The 27,761-nt window shown below is 37.9% G+C and overlaps 1 protein-coding gene across 1 annotated transcript in view; it reads right to left on the reverse strand.

Moving 5' to 3' along the window:
• Positions 1-3,713: 3,713 nt before the first annotated feature.
• The window catches only part of ZNF292 (zinc finger protein 292), a 106,355-nt gene continuing 82,307 nt past the window's right edge, over positions 3,714-27,761 (reverse strand). Inside the window, exons 7-9 of the mRNA XM_010387954.2 lie at positions 23,999-24,135; positions 21,978-22,119; positions 3,714-12,765 (exon numbers count right to left, since the gene is read on the reverse strand). Coding sequence (XP_010386256.2) covers positions 5,611-12,765; positions 21,978-22,119; positions 23,999-24,135 — 7,434 coding nt within the window. The 3' untranslated portion in view covers positions 3,714-5,610. The remainder of the gene's footprint in view (positions 12,766-21,977; positions 22,120-23,998; positions 24,136-27,761) is intronic.

Consider the following 27,761-nt stretch of genomic DNA (forward strand, 5'->3'; position numbering starts at 1 on the left):
GAGAACTATGAAAACTCTGGTCTTCAGAGGTATAAATACGGGTAGGATAGATACATTGATGATACTGAACTCCACAGAATAATGCAAAGGGAGTGTAGAGAGAAATAGTGACCCAGAGATCAGGTACTCGAAGTGGAGCTAGGGATGGAATCAGAAATGGAGCATCCAGAATAGGTAAGGAGAAAACCAACAGAATATTTCAAGGAGTCATCAACCTTTCTGCATGCTCCCGAGGCAGTGAGTGGGGGCAGAAAACCAATGCACACAGCAGCATGGAAGATAGTGGTGATCCTGACAAGAAAAATTTTTTAGGAGAGTTGTGGGAACACAGAAAGTGGCAGTTAAGTGAGAAGTGAGGAAATGGAGCATATGTGAGCAGACAAGTCACACTGGCTGTAACTGGGACCAAATAGGGTTATAGTTGGATGAAATAAACTGTCTCCCACCTATGTTTTCAAGAACAGTCGTTACTAGAGTCTATTCATAAACTGTTGGAAAGATCAAGTAAAAGAAATATTGATCAAACAAGAGAGCAACAGAAAGTTCTTAAGGAGATTGCGGGGGAAGCGGGGAATGGAATCCAGAAGAGGAAACTGTTTTTTGCTAAGTAGAAGAGTGCAAATACAAGCAGGTTTATTGATTTGGTGGTGAAAAGTTGAAAAGGTTCCTATCATTTTTCTTTTTCCTCAGCAAAATGTGGTTAAATGATCATGAAATGAGGGCTGTATGTCATTTAACCTTGTGGAAGCAAGTTACCAGAAAACTACAGAAAACTGCCAGGTAGTGTTGAGTCTACTTAAGTTTTGAGATTACCAACCTATCTCCTGGAATAATTTTCTTCCATTCCACTGCTCAAGAGTAGACAGAATGTTTGGGGATTCTTCCAGATCATGACGGAGGGAGAGGTGTATGGTCTGAGGGTATTTGCAAAGGAGTGCTTGTAACAATGGGATCTAGTTTCTAAGCTGAACAAGTTGAGGACAGGAGTGAGCTGATGAATAGTCAGCAAGTGGTAGTAAAAGGTAGAAGTATTTTTTTAGCGGAGATATCTTGAGCAGGTGAGCCACAAGTTTGTGGCTAGAAAAATTAATTGAATTCAAGATTTGGAAGTGATATGGGGTTTCATTGTGGCAAAGTCATTGAAGAACACAGGTATTATTTTCTTCATTGACTGGTAGTGTTAAAGATATAAAGTATTTTTTAAAAATCTGTTGTAAAGAATGGGCATGTGAAACTTTATGATCCGGGTGTCCCTCCAATGAGGTGACACCGAAGCTGTGAACTGATGGATATGAAGTCAGCCATAGAATTAAGAGGAATAAGCATTCCAGATCGGCTTTGAAGTGGGGAAGGAAAGTTACTGTGTTCAATGAAATGAGAAGAGTGGGAAATGGGAAGTAGGATAAGAATGTTTAGAGGCAGGGGCTTCTGGCAAGTATGACAACTGGATTTTAATCAACGTTTAATCACAATTACTTGAAATTCAATGAATATTACTTGAATACCCGTTTCATCATAATTACTTGAAACTCAATGAATATTACTTGAATACCGGGAAATATTCAAAACATTAACAACCAAAACAGCAAAGGAATCAACCAATTGGGATATATAAATTGAACAATCAGAAAAATCACCATTTGCAAACAGCTGGTACAATTGAATTGGTGTAGACATGTTGATTATCAGTTCTGGTTGAATAAATGCTGTTTGAGATCAGCATTTCTCAAAGTGTGTTCTTTAGAATGCTAGTTCAGTGGGATATAACTAAGCATTAACATTAAAAGAAGAAAAATGTTCTCACGGTCAATTAAGTCTGGAAAATTCCCACTTTTAACTTTTTACATATTCACAGAACTTTTATCTTTAATATGCAAACACACATTAAATTCTTTAAGAGAGGCCAGGTGTGGTGGCTCATGCTTGTGATACCCACACTTTGGGAGGTGGAGGCGGGTGGATCACTTGAGGTGAGGAGTTCAAGTCCAGCCTGGCCAACATGGTGAAACCGTCTCCACTAAAAATACAAAAATTAGCCGGCTGTGGTGGTGGGCGCCCACTTGGGTGGCTGAGATAGGAGCATCACTTGAACCTGGGAGGTGGAAGTTGCACTGAGCCGAGATTGTGCCAAAACGACAAAATTAGCTGGGTGTGGTGGCACGTATCTGTAGTCCCAGCTACTGGGGAGGCTGAGGCAGGAGAATCACTTGAACCTGGGAGGCAGAGGTTGCAGTGAGCCAAGATCACACCACACTGCACCAAGCCTGGGCAACAGAGCGCGACTCTGTCTCCGAAAAAAGAAGAGACAGAGAGAGAGAGAGAAAAAAAACTACAGAACACAATTTAGAAAACTTCATCACAGCAATACTCTCACTATAATAAACATGCTGAAACAGGCTGCGTTAGCCATTACTTATTAGTATTTCTCTTATCCATTAGTCTCTTTCCCAACTTCATTAGCCTTTCTTCTGGCTCCCATCATTTTTTTCCTGGACTATTTTAGGTTACCCTAAGTAATCTCCAAGTTACTCAATTTATCCACTATACCATGACAATTATCTAAAATTGATACTGATTAAATTGTTCAGTCTGCATGCATCCAGTAACAATTTTCAAAAACGAAAATAAAGACTTCATACAGCACACAAGAACATTCCTGAACCCGCCACCCATCTGCCTCCTCAGCTTCACCTTCTTCAACTTCCTATCTTAACAAGTGGCCCACTGGCAATACTGCAATTATGCTTTACCTCCAAGCCTGAAATTCTCTTGTCCCCCTGAACCAATGAGCATTCACTCATCTTTCAAAACTCCTATTTTTTACAAACACTTTCACACCTACCTACCACCTTTTCCAGAAAAATAGGGCATTCTTTCTGATGTCCCTAGGTATTGTATTATTGTCCTTTCATCGTATTATCTATAGCCACTGTGACTGCTTGATAAAAACTTGCCTTAAAAATCTGTCTAGCCCTTTAAAATAATAATATATGTATGTTAAATTTAACACTGTTGAAAATTTCAAAAACCGTCACATTTCACTTAAGACGATGTATTTTGAATAACACAATTCTGACCTGTAATATGCAAACTTTGGGGGTTCAGAAGAGGAAAAACTCCTACTTTTTAATGATGACATTTTAGCAAATTTAGGCTGCAGAAGATATCTCAAGACAATAGGTGGGGAAAAGTATACCATGAAAAAAATAAATTTTATGATTCTTTTTTAATACTTAGACATTACATTCCATATCAAAATTTATCAACATGCTGTTCTATAAATTCATATCTTTTTTTTTTTTTTTAACCATAATTTGATTTTTCTGTTTCATGCTAAGAAGCCCACTCTCTCATAACTACCTTTAGCATACATTACCTGGAATATAAAAATTTCATTAAATGTTGGCAAACTCTTCCCCATGACATGTAGAACAATTACAGAAATGTCTAGTTATAAATTTTCTTAAGCTAATGAGCAAAAGAAAAGCCCCAATACACTGGCATTTTCACTTAACAGTGGCTCATAGTTACAATGACCAGAAATAAACCTACTTGCTACTGTGCTATATAGAGTAGTTTTGTCAAGTGCCCACCTTTAAGAGCTAGGTCAACTTCTAGGAAAACTGTATGGAAACATTCAGTTGTTAACAAAAATTCAGTATTAAAATTACTCAGTTATTTATTGTTAATTTAGGAAAAAGAAAACCCATGTATTAATCACCCATAAAATAACTTTTATTTTAATAAATAACAGTGGGCTTACCAAAGGGCAGGGATTTTAACGTGTCAAGTTTTATGCTTATTGGTAGTAAGTCTTAAAGAGGTGAAATGAACTAGTCAATAAAACCCAAAAGGCCCTAAAAATAAAATGATACTTTAATAAAAATTAAAAAGAAATTTCCAAAAGAAAATAGTTCACTCCTTGACCATGCTTATTTATTCAGAGTACCAGCGATTTCAGTAAGTGCTTCATTTTTCCTGCAAATCTGATGTTGCACAGGGAATGTACACATTTTCATACCATCACAATATCATCAATATATCTCAGGCCAATAGTATTGTGAATGCAACTGTTGTATAACAAACACAAAATTAAAAAACCAATGTTACTATTTATGGCAAACAGAAACAAAAGTAAATATTGCAAGGATGTTTTCTTTTGTTTCTAGTACTGATTTTAGTTGGACTTTAAATGAAGGTCATCAACTCTCCTGGAATAACCTCTACCTCTGGCTGTGAATCCACAGTATAAATATGGTGAATAAAGCTAAACTGTAAGAGCTAACTATATACTGAATAACCAAAATAATTATAACTAATACTGCTCTTGAAGACCAATCTAATGAAAAAAGCATCATTAGATATGGTGAGAAATACAGACAAATCTGTACAATCTAACATCTATAAACAGTAAAATCAAAACATCCAACTTCCTTATAGAAAGTGTTTTATCTATGTAATTATAAATGTTAAGGACTCTTGTATTTTATAAACACAAGATGGGCTCACTTTGATGATATCAATTTTAAGATTTATAAAAATGTTTAAAAAAATCTTTCCACAAAACTTTATACAGTTTAAAGCTATACACCAATCTATAAATCTCAGAAAATGGAAAACAAAACAAAAAATCTTTATAAGATCACATGTATAAAACAAGAAATGAAATGTGATTTTATTTAAGGCAATACTGGGCTACTTCACAAATCACCACCTCAAATATTTACACTGCTCCACACTACTAGTTTTCTATCACATTCACAAAGGATTTTTTTTTTAATACCAAATGTTTAAAATCTTCAATGTAGTAAATTCTTTATTCACATTTCCATTATATTTCATGGACTCATAGTAACTATATCCAATTAGAAGCAATGAGAAAAAAAAAAAAAAACCCCAAAACTGTAGCTATAGGAAACTGCTAAAGAATCTGCTTTAATTTCACATGAATACCACCCCAAAATCCTGGATGGCAAATTTACAAAGCAGAGCAAAGTGTTGATATAATGTGCCTATTTTGTGAAAAGTAATCTTGATATCATCTTGTAAATAAATGTTTCATGTAAAAATCAATGAACTATGGCAGAGTTTCTGGTTTTAGTTCAAAAAGTTCTTAATTTAAAACAATAAAAGAACAATTTAAAAAACTTGATCGCTTAGTTAAAAATTAAAATTCCAAATATAAATGTGTCATTTAATAGTTTAGACTTACAGACTGCTGGTGGCAGCACATGATTTACAATAATAAATATATACAAAAAAGGTATCTACAAATAAAGAGTACTGTTATACATGAGCAGTGACCTGGTGAAACATACCAATCACACAGATAATTGTTTAGTTCATGAAAAGGGCAATTGGGTGATAGAAATTTGAGGTTTAGCTATTTACAATAACTGAAGTACTGATTCTGTTCCTCAAGTCCCATAGGGATAAAAAAAAAAAGTTTTACATGACAATGTCATGTTTTTTTTGTTGTTGTTTTGTTTTTTTTTGCCAGGTTAATTCATGACAACAACAAAAAATATAATGAAAGTTCCACAATTCTAGCATGCTTGATGGCTTCCTATTTAAAATAAAATGGTAAATGATGTATTTATACATTAATTATCAGTACTGACCTCTGCCTGTGGCTTTACCTATACTGATATCTTTCACAACAGACATATCTGGATCATTTGAATGTACTTCAAGTTTTTTCAGACTGACGGTAGGTTTCATTTCCTGAAGCTGCTTTAAGACAAGCTCAGTGCAATCTTTAAGATTCTTGTCTAAAACAATTTTTACATTATCACTGCACTGAAGCTGTGATGGATTGGCAAACTGTACAAACGTTTCGCTTTCTTTACAAGGACATACATGATTTCCACTAGTCACAGCAGTCTTATCAATATTTTTTCTTGAATTTGAATGGGATCCTTTTTTGTTTCCAGTATTTGGATGGTCTTTGTCAATATTTTTCTTCTGCTTCACTGCAGACTCCTCAAGAAACTTCAGAAATGATACTTCAAATCCCATTGGCTTAAAAGAGCTCCAGTCAAAAGACGCAGGATGCTCCTCAGTGGTTTGAATGGCAACAGCAGTTTCTTCTTCTTTACGCACGCTACTTAACTCAGCTGCCGATGCTGGTTCAGCTTTTTCAACTTTCCTTTTTTTATTTTGTGAGACATTTTTTTCTTTATTAACTCTCTTCAAATTACTTGCTTTTTGTCTTTCTGACTGGCAGGGGTTATCTTCCTGAAAATCGTTACTCACATTTGAAGAAGTAATAGCCTGCGTCTCTACACTTGTGCTATCTTCATTTATTAATTTTGTAATAAACAATTCTGTTAGTTCATCCATTTCATCTTTTTCATTTTTTTCAACTTCCTTTTGTGAAACTGTAGCTGTTGTTCTTGAATTATCATTGCTCTCTGATACACACGTGTCAGAATCTTTCACATCATTCTTAGCACCTTCTTGCTCAGACGTTTCCTTTACTTGTGAGTTGCAACACTGTTTGAATACAATAAGAAGATTTCGGTGTTGTGATGTAAATGCCTTAGATAATTTATGGCACTTATAATGTCTAATTATATTGCTTTCACTTGTAACAACCGAAGTACATCCCTTTATCATACATGGATACTGGGTTACAAATCTGCTTGTACACTCAGACAGGGCATCATTTCTAGCCTTTATAGAATATACATGCTTCCCACGTTTCAGAGAATAAGGCTTATTTTCTTCAATCTGCACAATCTTTGCATTCTTGTTTTCTAAATTGTTTTTTTTCTTTCGTTTGGTCTTAAGCATTTTTATTCCTTCCTTTCCACATCTGCTGTGTTTCATCCCCCGATGTTTAGACTTCGATTTTTCCTGGTTTGCTTTGCTTGACATATTTTCCTGGCCAGGTGTTAATCTTCTTGGGCGAATCAAATGAGCCTTATGTTTGTCATTATGCTTATTAAAAATGTGTCGGAGGAGATTTGACCGGGTTGCATATATACGGTCACAGCCTTCACAATCACATTTGTATACACCATCTTCTTCGGTTTTACTTGCCCTTAGTCCAATTCCATGGTCTGCCTCTAGATGAACAACATAGTTCAAATACGTAGTAAATGAAGATTTACACTCTAACTGGTCACACGGAAATTTCCCAACATCCACTGAAGCAGTCATACTTTCAATTTCTTCAGGAGTCATTTCATGAAGTTTCATGTAGTGTTGTATTAGGCCAGTAATTGCTTGGAAAATTCGAGAACAGTCACTTACCTGACATCGAAATTCTTTCAAAGTTTGTTTAGTTTCAGTTTCTTCACTTTCTTTACCAGCTTCACTTTCCTCTTCGACCTCTGCTGAAAATGCAGGTAGATCTGATTTGTGTACAGCCTGGTAATGGAGAATCAAGTTTTGCTGTATTGTAAAGGCAGCAAAGCATCCCTGGTGAACACATCGATATGGTCTGTAAGGACTGTATATTGTTGGAAACTCAAGGGATTGGGAAACTGGCTTCTTTCGTTTTTTCTCCTCCTTTTCTTTTTTATGCCTCCTAATTTTCCGTCCTTTGGTTTGTATGTTTGTGAGTGCATTTGTATTACATTGTTCTGAAGTAACTGTAATCACTTGTAAAGAACTTTCTGTTTTGTCAGGGCTTTTTTTTTCTACAAGTTGTTTTTCTGGGATCACTGCTACATTACTGTGGGGAGTTTGGGTCTCTTCTCTCAATTCTAAAGCAGGCTGAGATTCCTTTTTATTTTCCTCTGTCATAGCTAGCTGTTTTTTCACTTGTGTACTTCGTGGGGCCGACAAATTTTCACTCTGAGATTTTCTTCCGTAAGGCCTTTTAATTTTTAACTTTACCATTTCTTCAGTTGTAAAATGATGCACCAATTGACAGTGTGCCCGGAGGTTAGAATTTCTTGTAAATGTTTTTGTACATGTAGGTACTACACATTTAAAGGGAGCAAATTTCAATTGATTCTTCTTAATTTCAAGAATCATTTCTGGAGTGTACTGATGAATTTTACCATAGTGCTTAAATAGTGCATCCTTTGTCATAGCACTGTAGTTACAGCCTTGGTTTTGACACACAAAGGGTTTATTAACTTTGTCATTAAACTGAATGTTTATCATTTCAGAAACTGGCTGAACAACTGTGACATCTGCAGTTGATTTAACAGGCGTGGGAGTCAGTGTTACTGATGTATTTATCAGTACACACTGGGATGCTGGAGGGGACAGGTCATTTTCTAATTTTAGTTTCTGTAAGCCTTCTAAAATCTCCTGTATTTGATCCTCCTTATGTGATACTTCAGACTGAGGAATGTTACTTTTTGTTGGCATGACACTTATAAAGGAGGAAAACTGAGAAGAATCAGGTAATTTGTTATTTTGCACAGTGTTTACTGAAGGAAGCTGAATGTTATAATTTATTTGAGCATTTTGTGATGTTTCACCAGCACCCTGAGATCCACTTTTTACCTCAAGTATTTGAGAATTCATAGCAGTTTTAATAATTTCAAGAGTCTTCTCAAAGTTTTGTATAACATTGTCTTCAGAAATCTGCAAATCAGAATTTATTGAAGTTGTGCATGAATTCAAAGCCATCATTTGGGAATCACCATTTTCAGTTTTTAATGTTAAAGGGGCTAACACTGTATGGGACTCAACATTGGTTTTAAAATTCTCTTTTACATCAGTCACAAATAACTGATTGTTAACATTATTTAATTTCTGTGTTAGATTTTCCACCAAAGTCTGAGGTTCACAACCTGGAATTACATTTGAGTGAAGGTTAGTAGTTGGGATTTCAACACTCTTTGCTATGAGTCCCATTGTTGTTAAGTCACTTGTTACCAAGTTTTGGGAAGAATTAGGTGCGATTAGTGGAGGAGCAACTTTCTTTCTTCTCTTAGAAGCACTGTTTCCCTTTTTATTTAAATGACTGGATCTTGTGTTCTGAGGACCACTTATAACAGAAACACGAGAACTGTTACTGGTAAAATTTTGTGATGGCCCACCAGAATTAGGAAATGAACTAGAGCACAAACCATTTTCAACAGTCTTCAGTAGTAAGTCATTCGTTGGAAAAACAGGCAAGGTGCTACATTCCTCAATGGAGGAAGTTTTAGAGTTTGATGTCCTATTCTGGTTGGTCAGCAAGGTGTTTGGATGGCATACAGTTTGCAACAGGGGTGGTACAGCTGGATTTGGAATCACTGTTGCATTTACTTGTGGTGTATCAGAGACACAACTTGTTGAAACATGAGAAAGCATCTCGGCACCCTCAAATGTACTGGGAATGCCAGCAGTTTCCAAAGCCTGTTTAATAATTTCACTACCTTCTTGACTGACACTGGTATTAAAGTTAGTCACGCCAGGTCGAGGAAATGTATTTGGTAAAAATGTTGGCGAGCGATTTTCAGCAGCAAGAAGCTGTAGAAATGATGGATCTTTAAAACATGCTTCTGGATTGAAGGTAGATTGTTGTGGCTGCTGCAAATTTACTGCATTTGTGGAAAGAATCATGCTGGCAAGAAGAGAAGGCTGTCCATTACTCTGTAGAAGTTCTTGAGCAATTTCGGCTCCATCCAGTGGTTTACAGTAAGATCGCTTGGATAAGTGCCCACCCAGTGATCTGGGATTAGTAAAAGCCCTGTAACACCTGCTACAGATAAATTTCCCATCTCTGATAATTGCAGGCCATTTAGCCCTTTTGTTGTGCTTAGGTTTTCTTTCTTTCCCATTTGGGCCCCGCCCACGGTCTTTTTTAACTTTTTCAGGTGCAGACTGTTGGTCATTGGGGCTACTGAAGTTATCTGCAACATTCACTTGTGAAGGAAAAACTGCATTTTCACCATTACCCCCCTTTAGAAAGGAGGAATTAGTGTTTCCTTCCATCTGTGAGGAATAATGATTTGTATTATTTTCCAGTTGGGAAAAAACAGAATTAGTCCCACTATCTGCTGGTGAAGGGAAGAGAGACATTGAACTACTTTCTGCAGGTAAAGGAAGGAAAGGATCTGAGCCACTGTCAATATTCAAAGGCAGAACTGTTTTGGTTAGATCTTCCATTTGTGCTGGCAAGGCAGTATTAGGTAAATTTTCCATTTGGGAACATAACATACCACCTTGTTCATTTTTATCCTGAGAAGTTATATTTGGATTTATGACACTTTCCATTGAGGACAACAATGGAGTTGACACACTTGCTAAATGAGCTGGAAAAATGGGAGGCGAGACATGCTGCAACTGGGCCGAACAAGTAGGATTCCCATTGGCTTTGGTCTGTGATGTAAAAAATGCATTATTTGAGCTGTTCACCGGTGATGGCAAAAAATAAACAAATTTTCCATTATTTGGTGTATTTAAGTTGTTAGCTTTCTGACCTTTTTTATTTTTGCGCTGCATTTTAAATGCAGCATATTGGTCAGGGTGTGCTGTCTTCATGTGTTTCCCAATACTCTGTGAAGAGTTATAGGTTCGAGTACATCCCTCGACCTGGCAGCTGAATTTCTGAACTGGAGCTTTTGGAGGCACTGATGGGGTTCCTAATGAATTACTTAGATTGGGCTGTGGTGGAACAAATGCAATACTTTCTAAAGTCTTAAGAGGTAAATTATAAAGATTGGATGATGTTTTAACATTATCTCTACATTCAAATTTGGAAGTTGGTAAATTGTTTTGAAATCCTGCCTGATTTTGCACAGAAAAGGTCATCAAGTTGTTCACTTGTCTTTCTAAGTTTTGTGGGGTAAGGTCACCTATTTTGAGAGTTTCTGAATTTACTAAAGAATTCTGAGTAACCTGGGCTTCATTAAAGCAATCTTGTTCTTTTCTCTCCTGGAAACCTGCATGACATAAATCATTACAAGTATCTTCAACTGGTGTATGTAAGTCTGTGACCAGAGATTCACCATTGCCTTCCACAGTTGAGTTTTCTTGCTTTCCAAAGTTATCCTCAATCCCCTGATTGAGAGACACCTTAATGGACACAGCTACTTCACTGGATTGAAGTAGAGGAGTAGTAGCAGAGTTTTCCAAACCATTTGACAATGGTCCATTAACTTGCCTGAGCTCAGAGGCAGAAATCTGGTCTTGTTTGGTCACAGTTGATTCTGCTTTGCTTTTATCCCAAGCATCACTTCTATCTGCTAGTAAGCTGTTTTCAATGTTATTTTCTGAAGGAAGCACAGATCTTTCTTTCTCAGTATTCTCTGCTGTGTTCTGATTCATTTCAGAAGGCTGAATGGAACCTCCAGATGAATTAAGTTGGGCTTCAGGAGGCAGCACTTTTTCAGGAGGAGTACTGTGATCATCCAGATGCTTTTCCAGCTCACCCTGAGAACGATAAACTTTACCACAACCTGTGAACTTGCAAGTGTACGTATTATAATGTTGTGCTTCATGATCATACAGTAAATAAGCTTCCGAAAAAATTCTTCCACATTTAGGAAACATACATTTTGCTCTAAAGACTTGATGCTCCTTTCGGTGGGTTAAAAGCTCAGCATAACTATTAAAACCAGCTTTACATTTCATCTGTATACAGATATATGGTTTACTGCCACAGTGCATCTGTAAGTGATCATTGAGATGAGTAACACTCACAAAATGCCGCCTACAGTACTGGCAAATAACTTTTTTGCTCTGCATTTCAAGAAAGCGCTTAGCATCTTCATTATCTTTATGCCCCTTTACATGAGCAATTAAATTTTTAAAGTACTTAAAGCCCTTTTTACAAAAAGTTACAGGGCAATTAAATTCATTAACAGGTACTGGTTTCTGGACTGGAATCACTTCTGGCTCATAGGATTTATCTTTGTCATCATTCTCATCGTCTGAACCATCATTGTCATTAAACACTATAAAATCTGTTGAATAGAGACTATTCTTTTTTATAGGTCGCTGCTCCTGTTTAGCCACAGTATTAGTCTTCTGATTTTCATTGGCAGTTGTGATCTTTGGAGGCCTTCCCAATCTTCTTAATGGTTTCATAGCTGCTAGTCTCTCTTTACTAGATTGTTTAACATGCAGTGTGACATGAGGGACAAAAGTTTCTTTAGAATTAAAGTTCTTTGCACATATGGGGCAACTATAAATTCCATCTTTGTAATGTTTCTGAGCATGTCGTACTATTCTGTGACCAAGGAATTCTTTGTCACACAACACACAATACTGCATGTAGGCTTGCCAATTCCTAAACCTAGCAGATATAAATCCCCTCTCTCTTAACTGTTTTATCTCTCTCTTCTTCTGCTTTTCATCACCAATGTCTTTAAGAAGGCCAGAATTAGCACCAACTCCACCAGAAAGTCCATTCATAGAAGTTTCTTTACTCTCTTCTTGGTAGTCTACTTTTTCATATACTTCACTGTCATTTAGTTCATCTATTGAAGACACAATGGATGCTTCTTCTCCCATTAATGCAAGGCATTGTCGTTTCAAGGTTTTCCAATCCCAGAATTCTGGATCAAAGGGCCACTGAGTTTTCAATACAAGTAACAGCTCACAGCGTAGAGAATTTGGTATTGGAAGATTCTCTTCATCATATTTCTGGTCTGGCTGATTATATAACATTTCCACAGCATAATACGCATCTACTGTAGGCTCAATAAGAAATTCACTCAGTTGACAAGCACGTTTTACTTCCAGATCATCAGGCAACAAACATGAAATGGTCTTGCAAATAGATATTTTCACTTCAGTATTTTCTGTAGACTCCAAGCGAAGAGCTTTTACACACAGTTCTATACAGGTAGCAAGTCCAGCCCCTTCAGTCTGTGAAAAAGCAAATAGGAAATGTTAATTTAAGCTACATTAATCAACACTAATTTATTTCAGAATTTAGTTAAGATTGAGATTTTTCTCAAATCTTGCAATAGCAGCTTATGAAAGGATTCCCCTTCTAAAGCACTGCAGCTCAGTCTGTTATGTGTGTATGTAAAATGAACTACATAGAATGGCAGAAAATGCATAAGTATTAGAAGCTAAGACCTGGGTATGAAATTATTTAATGGCTAGGTTAATTTAATGGAAGTTAATTTAACTGTTTTGACCTTTCATATCCCACTTATAAAATAGAGGTCAAAACAGCACTTAAACTTCATTAAATTGCTGTATTAAAGGAGATTAAGTATGTGTTATAGTTTAGTATAACGTCTGGCACATAGTAAATGATCAATAAATGTCATCCTTATTGTAACTCTTCCTGTTTGCATAAGCAATCTTTCTGAAACAAAACCCTCCTAATCTAATTATAAAACTGAGAACATCCCCATATTTCCAAACTTATCAGTACTGAAATAGTTTGCTTCTATAAAATAAGGTACTAATCCCTAATAGTGGAGATTCTAGCGCTATCATAAAAGCGAATGTCAAATTACCTACCTCATGGCAGGACCAGCTTAAGAATTAGAAGTAGGGGTAGACATAGCCCAACATACTTTTTCTTTTGAATTAGCATCTTAAACTATTATTATTAGATAGCAATGACAAAGGTAAGAGTCATTTGAAAGACACATAGGGTAAAGAGATAAAAATGGGTTTTAAAGACAAGGGAACAAAGATAAATGAGAAATAAGATAGCCACAGGATGTGGCCACATTCATTGGAATAAAATATGTATGATACAGGATCAAAAGGCAACAAAGAAAATAGGTAGAGAGAACTGATAGGGCCTGTATTATCATAAGTTAAGAAGTAAACATTATACCAAAACAAGCTTAAACTTGTAGGGTAAACGTATTTTTACTTAAAAGGAAAAGGATCCTGGGATACTGAATTGGCCTTGATTTTAGAAACAGCAAGAGCACAATGACCAAAAAGAAAATGAATAGAAAGAATAGCATGAAGAGACCTATTCTTAAAATGATAGGCTAGGCTGGGGGCGGTGGCACATGCTTATAATCCAAGCACTTTGGAAGGCTTTGAGGCAGGAGGATCACTTGAGCTCAGGAGTTCGAGACCAGCCTGGGCAACATAGGGAGACCCCCCCATCTCCACAAAAAGTACAAAAATTAGCCAGGTGTGGTGGTATGCAGCTGTAGTCCCAGCTACCTGTGGGGGTGAGAAAGGAGGATCACTTGAACCTGGAAGGCTGAGGCTGCAGTGGGCAGAGATCGCACCACTGCAATCCAGCCTGGGTGACAAAGTGAGACCCTGTCTCCAAAAAAACAAAAAGGCTGGGCATAGTGGCTCACCACTTATGCCTGTAATCCCAGTGCTTTGGGAAGGCAAGGTGGCAAGGACTGATTGAGGCCAAGAGTTTGAGACCAGCCTGGGCAATACAGAAAGACCCCATCTCTACCAAAACAAACAAAAAATTAGCTGGGCATGGTAGCATGTGCCTGTAATCCTAGTTACTCAGAAGGCTGAGGCAGGAGGATTGCTTGAAATTGGGAATTCGAGGCTGCAGTAAGCTACGACTGCACACTGCACTCCAGCCTGGGCAACAGAGCAAGACCCTGTCTCTTAAAAAGAAAAATAATTTTAAAAAAATGACAGGGAAGATGAAAACTGGGAAGAAAGTGGGACCATATGGGTGTCTCTAGATTTCATATAAACTTGTATATGTTATACTATTCCTAGATAGATCTGTGCCTTAAAACTTGTACAGTAAAACATCTGCATCTCTGTTACATGCCTTATGGGGCTGCTAAGGGTGAACAATTAGGTCACTCCTCTACTACGATATGCAAGAAAGAAAAAAATTACCGGTGGTCTGTGAAGCTGCATTCTACACACGGAAAGGCACAAATAAGTCTGGGAGGACTTAATGGCCAAGTAAACCATAAAGATGATTAAAAGTAATACTGAAGGCACATACAATAATGTCAGAAGAACTGGTACAAGTTCTTACTGGTGAAAGTTCTGAGAAGGGGTGTGATTATTCAGAAATTCAGGAAATGACGGAGAAATAAATGAATTTAAAAAAGGATTCAGAGAGGCCTGGCGTGGTGGCTCATGCCTGTAATCCCTGCACTTTGGGAGGCTGAGGCGGGTGGATCACCTGATATCAGAAGTTCGAGACCAGCCTGGCCAACATGATGAAACCCAGTCTTTACTAAAAATACAAAAAATTAGCTGGGTGTTGTGGCAGGCACCTGTAATCCCAGCTACTGAGGAGGCTAAGGCAGGAGAATCACTTGAACACAGAAGGTGGAGGTTGCTGTGAGCTGAGACTGTGCCACTGCACTCCAGCCTGGGCAACAAGAGCGAAACTCTGTCTCCAAAAAAAAAAAAAAAAAGATTCAGAGAATGAAGGATTTCTGGATGAAGGGTATCTGTCTTGCAGAAGATAACTATTTGTATCATATGAATGTTGAGCCTCTTCTCCAGGAATGGCAAAAGCTGGTAAGAATTCTACTTATTGGCAGGGTGCACTGGCTCACGTCTGCAATCCCAGCACTTTGGGAGGCTGAGACGGGCGGATCATGAGGTCAGGAGATCGGGCGGATCATGAGGTCAGGAGATCGAGACCATCCTGGCTAACACAGTGAAACCCGGTGTCTACTAAAAATACAAAAAAAATTAGCCGGGTGTGGTGGTGGGCGCCTGTAGTCCCAGCTACTCAGGAGGCTGAGGCAGGAGAACGGCATGAACCCAGGAGGGGGAGCTTGCAGTGAGCTGAGATTGCGCCACTGCACTCCAGCCTGGGTGACAGAGCAAGACTCCATCTCAAAACAAAAACAACAACAACAACAACAACAACAACAACAACAACAAAAAAGAATTCTACTTACTGCTCACAAGACACATCTAAAATATTTAAAAGGGGAATTCCACTGACATTCTATTCCAATCCAGTCTGTGACTAAATTTGAAGGTTCATTTCCATTCATTAACAGTGAGGAGCCTCAATAAATTTGCTTTAAAAACATTTTCATGTTGTAATTAAACCTGAAACCTTTACATAATGTCAAAGAAACAAAATAAACTATATTTTACAATTTTTTTCTTGTGACCTTTCATGTGTGTACTTGAAAATAAGTGAATAGGCAACATTCAAGTCATAAACTGGCTATAGAGCAGGTACGTTTTAAAAGTTGAATTTGAATTCACAATAATTTTCTATAAAGACAATGTAATTAAGTGATTTGCCCAGAAAAATCTACTTAATTCATAAGTTAATCATAAATACTAACAGCACAAGCTTAAATTTATGAGTCACAGGAACAGAAAGCTAAGTGACATGAATTCAGAGGAGGAACAAACACTCAACCCCTTTCCAGGAAAAGAACAGCACCAGACAAGTTCTGGAAAACAGAAAGGTTTGTCTTTTCTACCTTCTTCCCATTGCCTTTTCTGTTCCTTTCCTCTGGCTGCCTAGTATCCTTGACCTAAAGCCATCCAAGGCTTACATGTTGCTTTTAGTTTCCCATGTAACATCCCATCCAGTCCTTCCCTACCCACTCTTAACATCACGTTTTACCCGGTTTTAAAACTCTTTGAATAATTACCATGTATTTCAGAATAAAATACAAACCTTAGTGTGGAATACAAAAAGGACTTCACAGTCTGACCACTGCCTCATCTGTTCTAGTTTCCTCTTTTATCTTTCCCTCCACTCAAACAACTGAGCTACCTGTAGCTACCCAAATATTCCATTCTCTCATTTGTCTTGATAAGACTTTATGTGTTTTTTCTGTGACTAGGAACACTCTCTCCTCCCTCTTTAGCCATTACTAATTGAGTAGCGAAAATAGACAAGTGGGTTATTATGGCCCACTTCTTTTATTCATTCAGAACTTACTTTTATACCAGGCACTGCACTAAGTAATGTACCCTCACCGGATATTCAAGATTCCACTCTAGTAGAAAGACCCATATAATATTGCTATTGGTTTTGAGTTTCCATCAACAGACTACAAAATCCTTAAAGGCAGGGATGTATTTTTTAACTCTTTAACCTCAAGGAGTCTAGGGAAGAGTATACTATATGAATAAAAAGATTCCAAGCTATCTGCTGCAATTCCTTTGTAGATCTCAATTAGGATTTAAGATGTTAATTACAGTTGTCCTTCAGAATCTGGGGGCACTGGTTCCAGGATTCCTGTGGATACCAAAATCCACAATGCTCAAGTCCCTTATATAAAATGGCATAGTATTTGCATACAAACTATGGACATCCTCTCATATAACTTAAATCATCTCTGTATTACTTATAATACCTAATAAATGGCTACATATTACTTCATTTGCATAGATTCAACATAGTACGCTTGTGGCAAATTCAGGTTTTGCTTTTTGGAACTCTATAGAGTTGTTTCCTTTTCTTTTTTGACACAGGGTCTCACTTTGTCACCCAGGTTGGAGTGCAGTGGAGTGAACCTGGTTCAGTGGCATGATCTTGGCTCACTGCAATTTCTGCCTCCCAGGCTCAAGTGATCCTCCCATCTCAGCCTCCTAAGTAGCTGGGATTACAGGCACACCACTATGTTTGGCTAATTTTTTTTTTTTTTTTTTTGGTAGAGATCGGGTTTCACTGTTTTACCCAGGCTGGCCTCAAACTCCCAGGTTTAAGTCTTCCAAAGTGCTGGGATTTCATGTGAGCCATCATATCTGACCCCTAAATATTTTCAATCCGTAGGTGGTTGAATCCACTGATGTGGAACCCATGAATGTGGAGGGCCAACTGTATTTTAAATTAACATATGAGTAGCTGGCTGATAGTCTTCAATTCCTGGAGTTTTTTTTTTTTTTTTTAGGGTTACCAGTTGGCTGGGTGTAGTGGCTCACGCCTGTAATCCTAGCACTTTGGGAGGCTGAGGTGGGCAGATCACCTGAGGTCAGGAGTTCGAGACCAGCCTGGCCAACATGGTAAAACCCCGTCTTTACTAAAAATACAAAAATTAGCTGGGCATGGTGGTGTCAACCTGTAATCCCGGCCAGTCGAGAGGCTGAAGCACGAGAATCGCTTGAACCTAGGAGATGGAGGTTGCAGTGAGCCGAGATTGCACCACTGCACTCCAGCCTGAGCAACAGAGGGAGGCTCCATATCAAAAAGAGAAAAAAAGGGGTTACCAGTTAATCCAAATCACTACATCGAGGTTAACCTCTATGTGGAAAATGAAGAGAGTTATTACACCAAAATCTAATCACTATAGCTTAACTTTAAGGTCTCTTCAGTCCTAAAATAATAATAACCTATGATTCTAGTTTTAAGATAAAACCTCTGCTTGATCAGGTTTCAGAAAGTAAAAAAACAAAAGGAAAAAAATTTCTTGCAACAAGAAGCAAGGTTTTTGGGCAAAGAGCAATTACCATGGTGCATACTATCCCTGTCAAGAAGGCTGCTGTGAAGGTCACGTGTGGTGGCTCATTATCTGTAATCCTACCACTTTGGAAGGCCAAGGCAGGGAGAATTGCTTGAGCCCAGGAGTTGGAGACAAATCTGGGCAATATCGTGAGACCCCATCTCTACAAAAAATAAAAAAATTAGCCAAGTGTGATGGTACACACCTGCAGTCCCAGCTACTTAGGGGGCTGAGGTGAGAGCACTGCTCAAGTCTGGGAAGTTGAGGCTGCAGTGAGCTGTGATTTGCAGCACTGCACTCCAGTCTGGATGACAGAGGAAGACTCTCTCAAAAACCAACCAACCAACCAACCAACCAACCAACCAACCAACCAACCAACCAACCAACAAAAGCAACAACAGAAAAGGCGGCTGCTGCCACTGCCAACTTCTAAAGCTATTCATACTTTTAACTGCTTTTTTACATACTCTAATTCTGAACCCAAATTCTCTGGAATAGTGTTACCCGACAGAACTATTAATGATAACGGGAATGTTCTATATCTGTGCTGTCCACTAGCACAGTTCTATACCTGGCATAGCCACTAGCAACATGGAGCTACTCAGCAACTAAAATGTGACTACCATAATGGACAGCGCAGCTCTTGTCTAGTATTTTACACCCCATCCTCTGGCCCACCATGGTCTCTTTATGAGTAGGGAGTAAGACTGAAGAAGGATGGTCACTTTTACCTAACCTCCTCAATTTATCTGATTTAGTAGTAATGAAACCTTCAGTGATTAAGGTCAATTCCAAGTCAAGATTTATACCCAGTTTGGATTCTAGTTTCAACTTCTTTCTACTCTACTCTGTCGTGCTGTCTTTTAGTTAGTGGCACAACCTATAATTTAAAACTGCATAGTAGTTTCATAAGAAATTTATTATTGGTCCCTTTCAGGTTTTTGTTGGTTTTGTTTTGGAGACAGGGTCTTGCTATGTTGCCCAGGCTGGTCTTGAAATCTGGGGCTCAAGTGACTATGCCCAGCTACTTTATTTTTTAACTGCAGCACCGCAATATATAAATGAAAAATCAGGACAAGTTAACAAGGGTGACAGAGGAAAAACTGGAAAGCAGGATTCATTCATATTCTTTCCTCCTGAAAATGAAGAGAAATTATTTTTAGGAGAGGAAAATGAAGACACATCTAAGACTTACTGACCAATGACAGATTTTAAAAGGTACTTATAAAGAGGAATAGGGGAGTATCTTTTGGTCCTTCCTTTCAAAAACAATTATACATTCATTTAAAAATACTTCTTACTCATGCTGCATCTCAGTTTTTAGATTCTACACAATGGTAGCACCTTTGGAAGGTGTTTTCTGTGTACATTTAAATGGAAACCAACTGCATTTCTACAAAGGTTACTATAAGAAAATCAGTAACTTTACGAAACTGGAATTCCGATTTATTAATACTTAATAGTAATAAATAAACGGAAACACATATGCAACCTCTACTCATCAACTCACTCTTGTGTCTAATCTATATAAATCCATCTGTTAAAATTTTCATTTCAATAACTACATATGTTTATTTACAAACGTTCTTTTGATTCTTTTTACAATGCTTGGTCATTTTGATACTGTCTTTCTCATACTTTAATTCCTTATTTTAAGTTTTTAAATATAAATACTTCCCAGATTTTTCCATAATTATATTATTTAAAGTATTAGGCAAGTAATCCTATTATTCCTTTGCTAAAAATCACTCAGGTCAGATAGTTTTGTATCTTTATAAATCTTAATGGTGAACTCATGTTAAGCAGGGGCTTTATGAGACACCTGAGTTGACAATATGTCCCTCCCAAAGCAGTTCGGCATTTCCTTCTGCAGGAATCTTAGGTATTCATCCTCACGTTCTTAAACATTAACTTACTTGGCATAGGGATTTCTGAACTATACAGCTAGGGTAAATGTGGCTCCCAAATCTGTATGAGGGTAGACTTGTAGTTATAACTTCCTAAAGAATTTCCTCCTCTGACCCAGAGTCCAGTTGGACATACCTAAAATTCCCTACCATCCAGCTGTGTTAGACAGTATTATTTTTCTAGTCTACCTTTTCAATAAAATTATAGAACTTCACAGGTTCCAGCTTTGTGTAGTGCTTGTGTATGCATGCGTGCGCGTGTGTGTGTGTATGTGGTGAGGGGGTGGCTGTTTCAGATCTACCTACCCAAGCAGACAAGTAGAGCTGGCTCAAGATCTTTTTTTTTTCTTAAAGATCATGTCTCACTCTGTCTCCCAGGCTGGAGTGCAGTGGTGCAATCTCGGCTCACTGTAACCTCCACCTCCTAGGCTCAAGCGATTCTTGTGTCTCAACTTCCAGAGTAGCTGGGACTACAGGCACCTGCCACCATGCCCAGCCAATTTTCTGTAATTTTAGTAGAGCATGGTTTTGCCATGTTGGCCAGGCTGGTCTTGAACTTCTAGGCTTAAGCGATCCACCCAGCTTGGCCTCCTAAAATGCTGGGATTACAGGCGTGAGCCACCACGTCCGGACTATTTTTTGTTTTTGAGACAGGGTCTTGCTTGTCGTCCAGGCTGGAGTGCAGTGGTGCAATCTCGGCTCACTGTAACCTCTGTCTCTCAGGCTCAAGCCATCCTCCCACCTCAGCAGGGACTACAGGCAGGCGCCACTTACTTTAGTAGAGATGGGGTTTCACCATGTTGGCCAGACTGATCTCAAACTTCTGACCTCAGGTGATCTACCCACCTTGGCCTCCCAAAGTACTGGGACTATGGGAATGAGCACCCTGGCCTGGCCCAAGATCTTATCTCCATATAGCTATCTCCCGTCCCTGTGTAAATATCAAACTTCCAACTACTTAGTTACTGCAAGTAGCAACATATCCCAATCTCCAGGTTAGGTGAGGCTCAGTATCAGTTCAAGCTTTCTGTTCCTGTTTTTAGGTTTCACCTTTTGAGCCCAAATATTCCTGCAATCTCAGCTGCTACACAATAAAAGAGATGTTTGTTTTATCACGTATTTGTGGCTGTTTGTAGAATTTTAGATAATGTAATCTTCTCTTCTGCTAACAAAGGAACCTAGTGCTATATATTCTTCTTTATACTTTTTAAATTTCTTTTTGTTTGTTTGAGATGGAGTCTCGCTCTGTCGCCCAGACTCGAGTGCAGTGGCGTGATCTTGGCTCACTGCAACCTCCGCCTCCTGGGTTCAAGCAATTCTACTACTGCCTTAGCCTCCTGAGTAGCTGGGATTACAGGTGCACGCCACCACACCTGGCTAATTTTTGTATTTTTAGTAGAGACAGGGTTTCACCATATTGGTCAGGTTGGTCTCGAACTCCTGATCTTGTGATCTGCCCGCTTCGGCCTCCCAAAGTGTTGGGATTACAGGCGTGAGCCACTGTGCCCAGCCTACTTTTTAAATTTCTATAGTCAAATTATCAAAGTAAGTAGTATAACACCTAGAACCAAAACAGAAGAATGATATAATTTAAGTATTACATATATTACTTTTCTTTTGGGTAAGTAAGAACAAGCTCCTGGATCTCAACTGCATTTTTAGGTCTTTCTGTATCAAGTATCTTAAAGGACTAACAAGAAAATGTTCAAAGGATTAAATGAAACATTTTAAAAATCACTGAAAAGGGTGCCAAAATCATAAAAGTTATAGTCTTTTATTAATGATAATGTATACATTTTAATCTTAAAAATATTCTGATTATTCTTACCTCTGAATTAATAACTTTAATCAGGAAGAAAATGTGATATACTGTTTTCGTTAACAAAGAAAGTTGACGACACCTCTCAAGGTACACTTGTATAGATGGTTCTACTCTTTGTTGTAATTTACTCCAAAAGAGAGTAAGTTCCCTTAAAAAAAAAAAAAAAGTTATAGTAAGAAAAGTTGGAGCAGTAATGTAATAATCATGGACCACATCAGTCCAGTCATTACATTTGAAATTAAAACTGGTTTTATATTCCAATCCTACATGCATGCTTAAGTTTAAATGCAAGAAAACAGATCCCAACTATCTAAATACCAAATAAAATCAGGATATGATTTATCATTTTATTAATATTTTTCAGTCCCAGAGAAGCATTACCTTTTACTAGGAAAGCATCTAACATTTTTTTTCGGAGGCAGTCTCACTGTCACCCAGGCTGGAGTGCAGTGGCGCAATCTCCACTCACTGCAACCTCTGCCTCCCAGGTTCAACAGATTCTTGTGCCTCAGGCTCCTGAGTAGCTGGGATTACAGGTGCACACCACCATGCCTGGCTAATTTTTTATTTTTAGTAGAGATGGGGTTTCACCATGTTGGCCAGGTTGTTCTCAAACTCCTGACCTCAGGTGATCTGCCCACTTCAGCCTTCCAAAGTACTGGGATTACAGGTATGAGCCACCGTGCCCGGCCAGCATTTAACATTTAAACAAGTTATATAGATGATAACTTTGAGTGACATGTGAACTTTATGTAATAAGAAAGCTCAAGATATGTGTGTGTGTGTGTGTGTATGTGTGTGTGTGTGTATATATATAAAACATATCAATGACATGATTTTTAAACAGCATTTCTCTTTTATCTCCTAACAAATTTAAAATTGATAATAAGGTTATTATTACCAGATGAATATAAAAACCAATGCTGACAAAAAACCCAAAAGACACTAATCTATGCCACAGTAATTTCCCAGTTGATTTACTGCCTTTCCAGTTGATTTTCTGTCTAAAGTCTGTACTGTTACTTCCTTGTCCAACTCTGCCCTCACTATTGAGTCATCAATCAACTCACAACTGCTTATCTTAAAGTGTTTCTTGAACATAAATTTCTGTGTTGCACTTCAAGAGCTTATAATGGACTGCTTTTGCTTAGCATATGAAACTCAGCTTTTGATGCCTTTGTAAAAACCAACATAACATACTAATTTTTTAGTCATCACTGATTTTCTGGTAGTATAACTAGAAAACCTATTACACTTGTCCTGGATAAATATATCTTACTTATTCTCCCTTCAGAATCTTTCTGCCTTTCATACCAATCCTCTGTATTGCATATACTACTTTTCCTTCATAACAAGGCTCAATGCTTAGAAATCTTTTATAAGCTCCGATCTTTATTGATTACACAATCATTGATTTACCTTGCTGTTCTATCATTCATTTGTATGCTGTCATTTGGTAAATATTCTTAAACGTTGGAATTTTATAAACCAAATTTTCTTATGTGTTCCCATAATATGAACACAACACTGAATAATTACAGTGCTCTTGACTGACCAGATAAATTGTCAGTGTTAGCGAAAGCTAATTTAAGGCAGATGATCTTCAGTTTTTTTCATTAACTGAAATCAACATCTCTGTTTCTTGTAGCCTCCCAAAGGATTACATATAACAAGCTATGCCCAGTTGAAAATGTACCATAAGAAGAAATGTACTGCTTACATATCTAAAAAATGTTATGGTGGCATTGGACAAAACAAGTCTTTCTTTTGCTTTCTAACACTTAAAATTTTCCTGACCAAAGATAATTACTGGTATGCATGCTAAGGAATTGTGTGGCCTTTAATACACAAAGTTTTTAGAGTTGTAACAACTACTTGATAATAAGTTTGCCCAGCACGTAATATCTAAATATAAGCCTTTTGTCTTAAAAAGATTTTAAAATTATGTTCCTAAGTCATATGAATTCTCACAGCCTATTTTGTATTCTTATTTAACAAAGGTTTCTTAAAAAATAAAATCAACTCACCAAGCGCAGTACATATCTCCTTGTTGGAGCTGACGTGACAAAAATGCAGTACATAAGACAAGAGCACTTTTTTCATCACCCTCAGATTCTAAGTTACAGATCATTTCCAGTGCATCTTTGCAATCAACTTCTGAAATCTAAAGAAAAAGCCAACAGAAATATGCCACGAAACGGTTTTATATTAGGATACAGAGCAATATACCTTCGGTTTTTTCATTAGATATTTACAGATCGTTTTCATGAATAAAATACCATTAATTCATAAACTATCAAGTCAGTCAAAATTTGTCATTATGGGACAAAGATTGGCTGCAGTTAAAAAAAAAAAAAACAAAATACCTTTCTTTATAGCCAGTAGAAATTTACACAGTAATTCTGAGAATATTAAGAAACACCGGAGAAATATTAAGAATATTAAGAAACACTATTTAAGAATTTACAAGCATTTATATGTAACAACTGATAACTATAAGCACTCTCTACCCATTCAATCAGATCTGATCATGAAAAAAAACCTACAGTACTTTTATTTTTTCCCCTTTTATCCACTGATTTAAACAAGCATTAGAATCAACAGAGAGACACAGAGAGGTACACTGCGTATAGACTAATAAACTACATATCTATTCATGAGGGAAAAATATAGTGTTAAGCATTTTATGTAACTACGACTTTTAAAATAAGCTCACTCAACTTTCTATAAATCTCCACTATTTTTCTTTTCATATAAATATACTCCATCTCAAAGCTTGCCAAAAGTCATGCATGTGTACATATAACCTAGACGAAGGCAACTTGCTTCATTTAATGATGCACTTACATCTATGATTTTTTTTAAAAAATTAAAATTTATTACCTCATCACAATGATGTACTACATAAAACGAAGAGACTTTACCTGTGATTGCTACAAGCATCTGCTATAAGACAAGGGATGTGACAAACAGCATACAATCACAAATTACCAGTGTTCCAAAGAATAGAAAGATTAATTCCAACATGGTACAACTGACAGATGGCAAAAAGAACTAAAGACAAAACAGACCATTAGCGCTCACGTACCACAGAGGAGACTATGCCTCTCCTAGTTGATTTTCTCTCTTTCATAAAATATTGAGTAAGCAAAAATGTGCATATGTGTAAAATGTAATGTGTTTAGGATTCAACAAGTATGTAAATGGAGAATGGTGGTAATCCTGAGGTCAATCTTTGATAATAAGGATAATAAGCACTGTGGGGCAGTAGATTCACAGGTTCTATTTTACACATTAAATCAGGCCTTCTTAGAAAACACTAAGAGAGAAACAAACAAACAAAAAAAACATCGTGTGTTCAACATAAATGACTACCTAAAGCAATTATGAAGTTAGTGGAAGACTTAAGACTGCAATCTCGTGTTGTACTACCCGGTATAGTGTTCTTTCCACTACTCCTCTGTCTGACTCTTTTTCAACAAATCTTTATAAGCAGCTTGATTTAAGCAAATTAAAAAAAAGACTGAAGGATATATATAAAGTAAAGATTTAAAAATATCTACAATATGTTAAACACATGGTCAGACATTTTATGTATATTATTAACCATAACTTTCCCACTAGGTAGGTATTATCACTAACATTCTATATACAGATGCTCTGTGACTTATGATGGGGCTACATCCCAATACACCTATCCTAAGTTGAAAATAATGTAAGTTGAAAGTGCATTTTTGACTTAAGATATTTTCAATTCAGAGTAAGTTTATCTAGATGTAACCCCATCATATGTCCAGAAACTTACTGAATATGTACACTTTCACACCATTGTAGAGCTGAAAAATACTAAGTTGAACCATCATAAACTGGGGGACCATCTGTATGATGAATGTGCTAGTTGAGTGGCTGAGCCACAAATCAAATCACGTCTGGCTGACATCAAAGATCCAAGCTCTGGCCAGACACGGTGGCTCACCCCTGTAATCCAAGCACTTTGGAAGGCCAAGGTGGGTGGATCACCTGAGGTCAGGAGTACGAGACCAGCCTGGCCAACATGGTGAAATCCCATCTCTACTAAAACATAACAAAACTAGCTGGACATGGTGACGCATGTCTGTAGTCCCAGCTACTCAAGAGGCTGAGGTGGGAGAATCACTTAAATCTGGGAGGCAGAGGTGGCAGCAGTAAGCTGAAATTGCACCACTGCACTCCAGCCTAGGTGACAGAGAAAAAAAAAAAACCCCAAAAAACAACAACAAAAAAAACAAGCTCTTTCCACTTCATCACAATATATTTTATTCAAAGTTATGTTAGTTTTAAACAATTACCCTGTCACACTCATGCAGACAAACTGCATTGCCTCCAGACAAACAGCTTGCTGGTAGATGCTACCTACTACTTTATTTATTTATTTTATTTATTTATGAGATGGAGTCTCACTCTGTTGTCCAGACTGGGGTGCAGTGGTGTGATCTTGGCTCACTGCAACCTCTGCCTCCTGGATTCAAGCGACTCTACTGCCTCAGCCTCTCGAGTAGCTGGGACTACAGGTGCGTGCCACCATGCCCAGCTAACGTTTTGTATTTTTAGTAGAGATGGGGTTTCACCGTGTTAGCCAGGATGGTCTCGATCTCCTGATCTCGTGATCCACCCGCCTCGGCCTCCCAATGTGCTGGGATTACAGGCATGAGCCACCATGCTCAGCCAATGCTAATACTTCTTTTAAAGAAAGAAGGTCTAGGCCGGGCGCGGTGGCTCAAGCCTGTAATCCCAGCACTTTGGGAGGCCGAGACGGGCGGATCACGAGGTCAGGAGATCGAGACCATCCTGGCTAACACGGTGAAACCCCGTCTCTACTAAAAATACAAAAAAACTAGCCGGGCGAGGTGGCGGGCGCCTGTAGTCCCAGCTACTCGGGAGGCTGAGGCAGGAGAATGGCGTAAACCCGGGAAGCGGAGCTTGCAGTGAGCTGAGATCCGGCCACTGCACTCCAGCCCGGGCGACAGAGCAAGACTCCGTCTCAAAAAAAAAAAAAAAAAAAAAAAAAAAAAAATAAAGAAAGAAGGTCTAAGAGATTAAGTTGCTTGCTCAAAGTTACGCACTTAGTGGCAAAGTCAAGATGTCAACCTAAGTTTAGCTTCAGAGTCTGTGCTCTTTCCAGAATTCCACGTGCACAGGCATACTAAGGCCACATATTCGTATGCTGCTAAATATGGATTTTTACTTGTTCAGGTTTAATAAAAATCCTTATTTCTTGAAAGTCTGATTTATTTTTGTTATCATTTTTGTTGTTCTTCTAAAACCTAAGCCACCCTTAGGCTTGGCTCGGTGGCTCACACCTGAAATCCCAGCTCTTTGGGAGGTCAAGGGGTATGGATCACCTGAGGTCAGGAGCTCGAGACCAGCCTAACCAACATAGTGAAAGCCTGTCTCTACTAAAAATACAAAATTAGCCAGGCGTGGTAGCAGGTGCCTGTAATCTCAGCTACTTGGGAGGCTGAGGCAGGAGAATTGTTTGAACCCGGGAGGTGGAGGTTGCAGCGAGCTGAGATGGTGCCACTGCATTCCAGGCTGGGCAATAAGAGCGAAACTCTGTCTCAAGAAAAGTAAAAAATAAAAAATAAAATAAAAAATAAAACCTAAGCCACTCTTGCTGAGTGCTCATATGGTACCAAATTTATCTATTATGCATAAGGAAAGAAATTTACTTCCCCAATATTATTACTATCATTAGCTTACTCTTTTTTTTTTTTTTGAGACGGAGACTCACTCAATCACCCAGGCTGGAGG

Source organism: Rhinopithecus roxellana, chromosome 4 (assembly GCF_007565055.1).
Source record: "Rhinopithecus roxellana isolate Shanxi Qingling chromosome 4, ASM756505v1, whole genome shotgun sequence".
Classification (NCBI taxonomy): Eukaryota; Metazoa; Chordata; class Mammalia; order Primates; family Cercopithecidae; genus Rhinopithecus; species Rhinopithecus roxellana.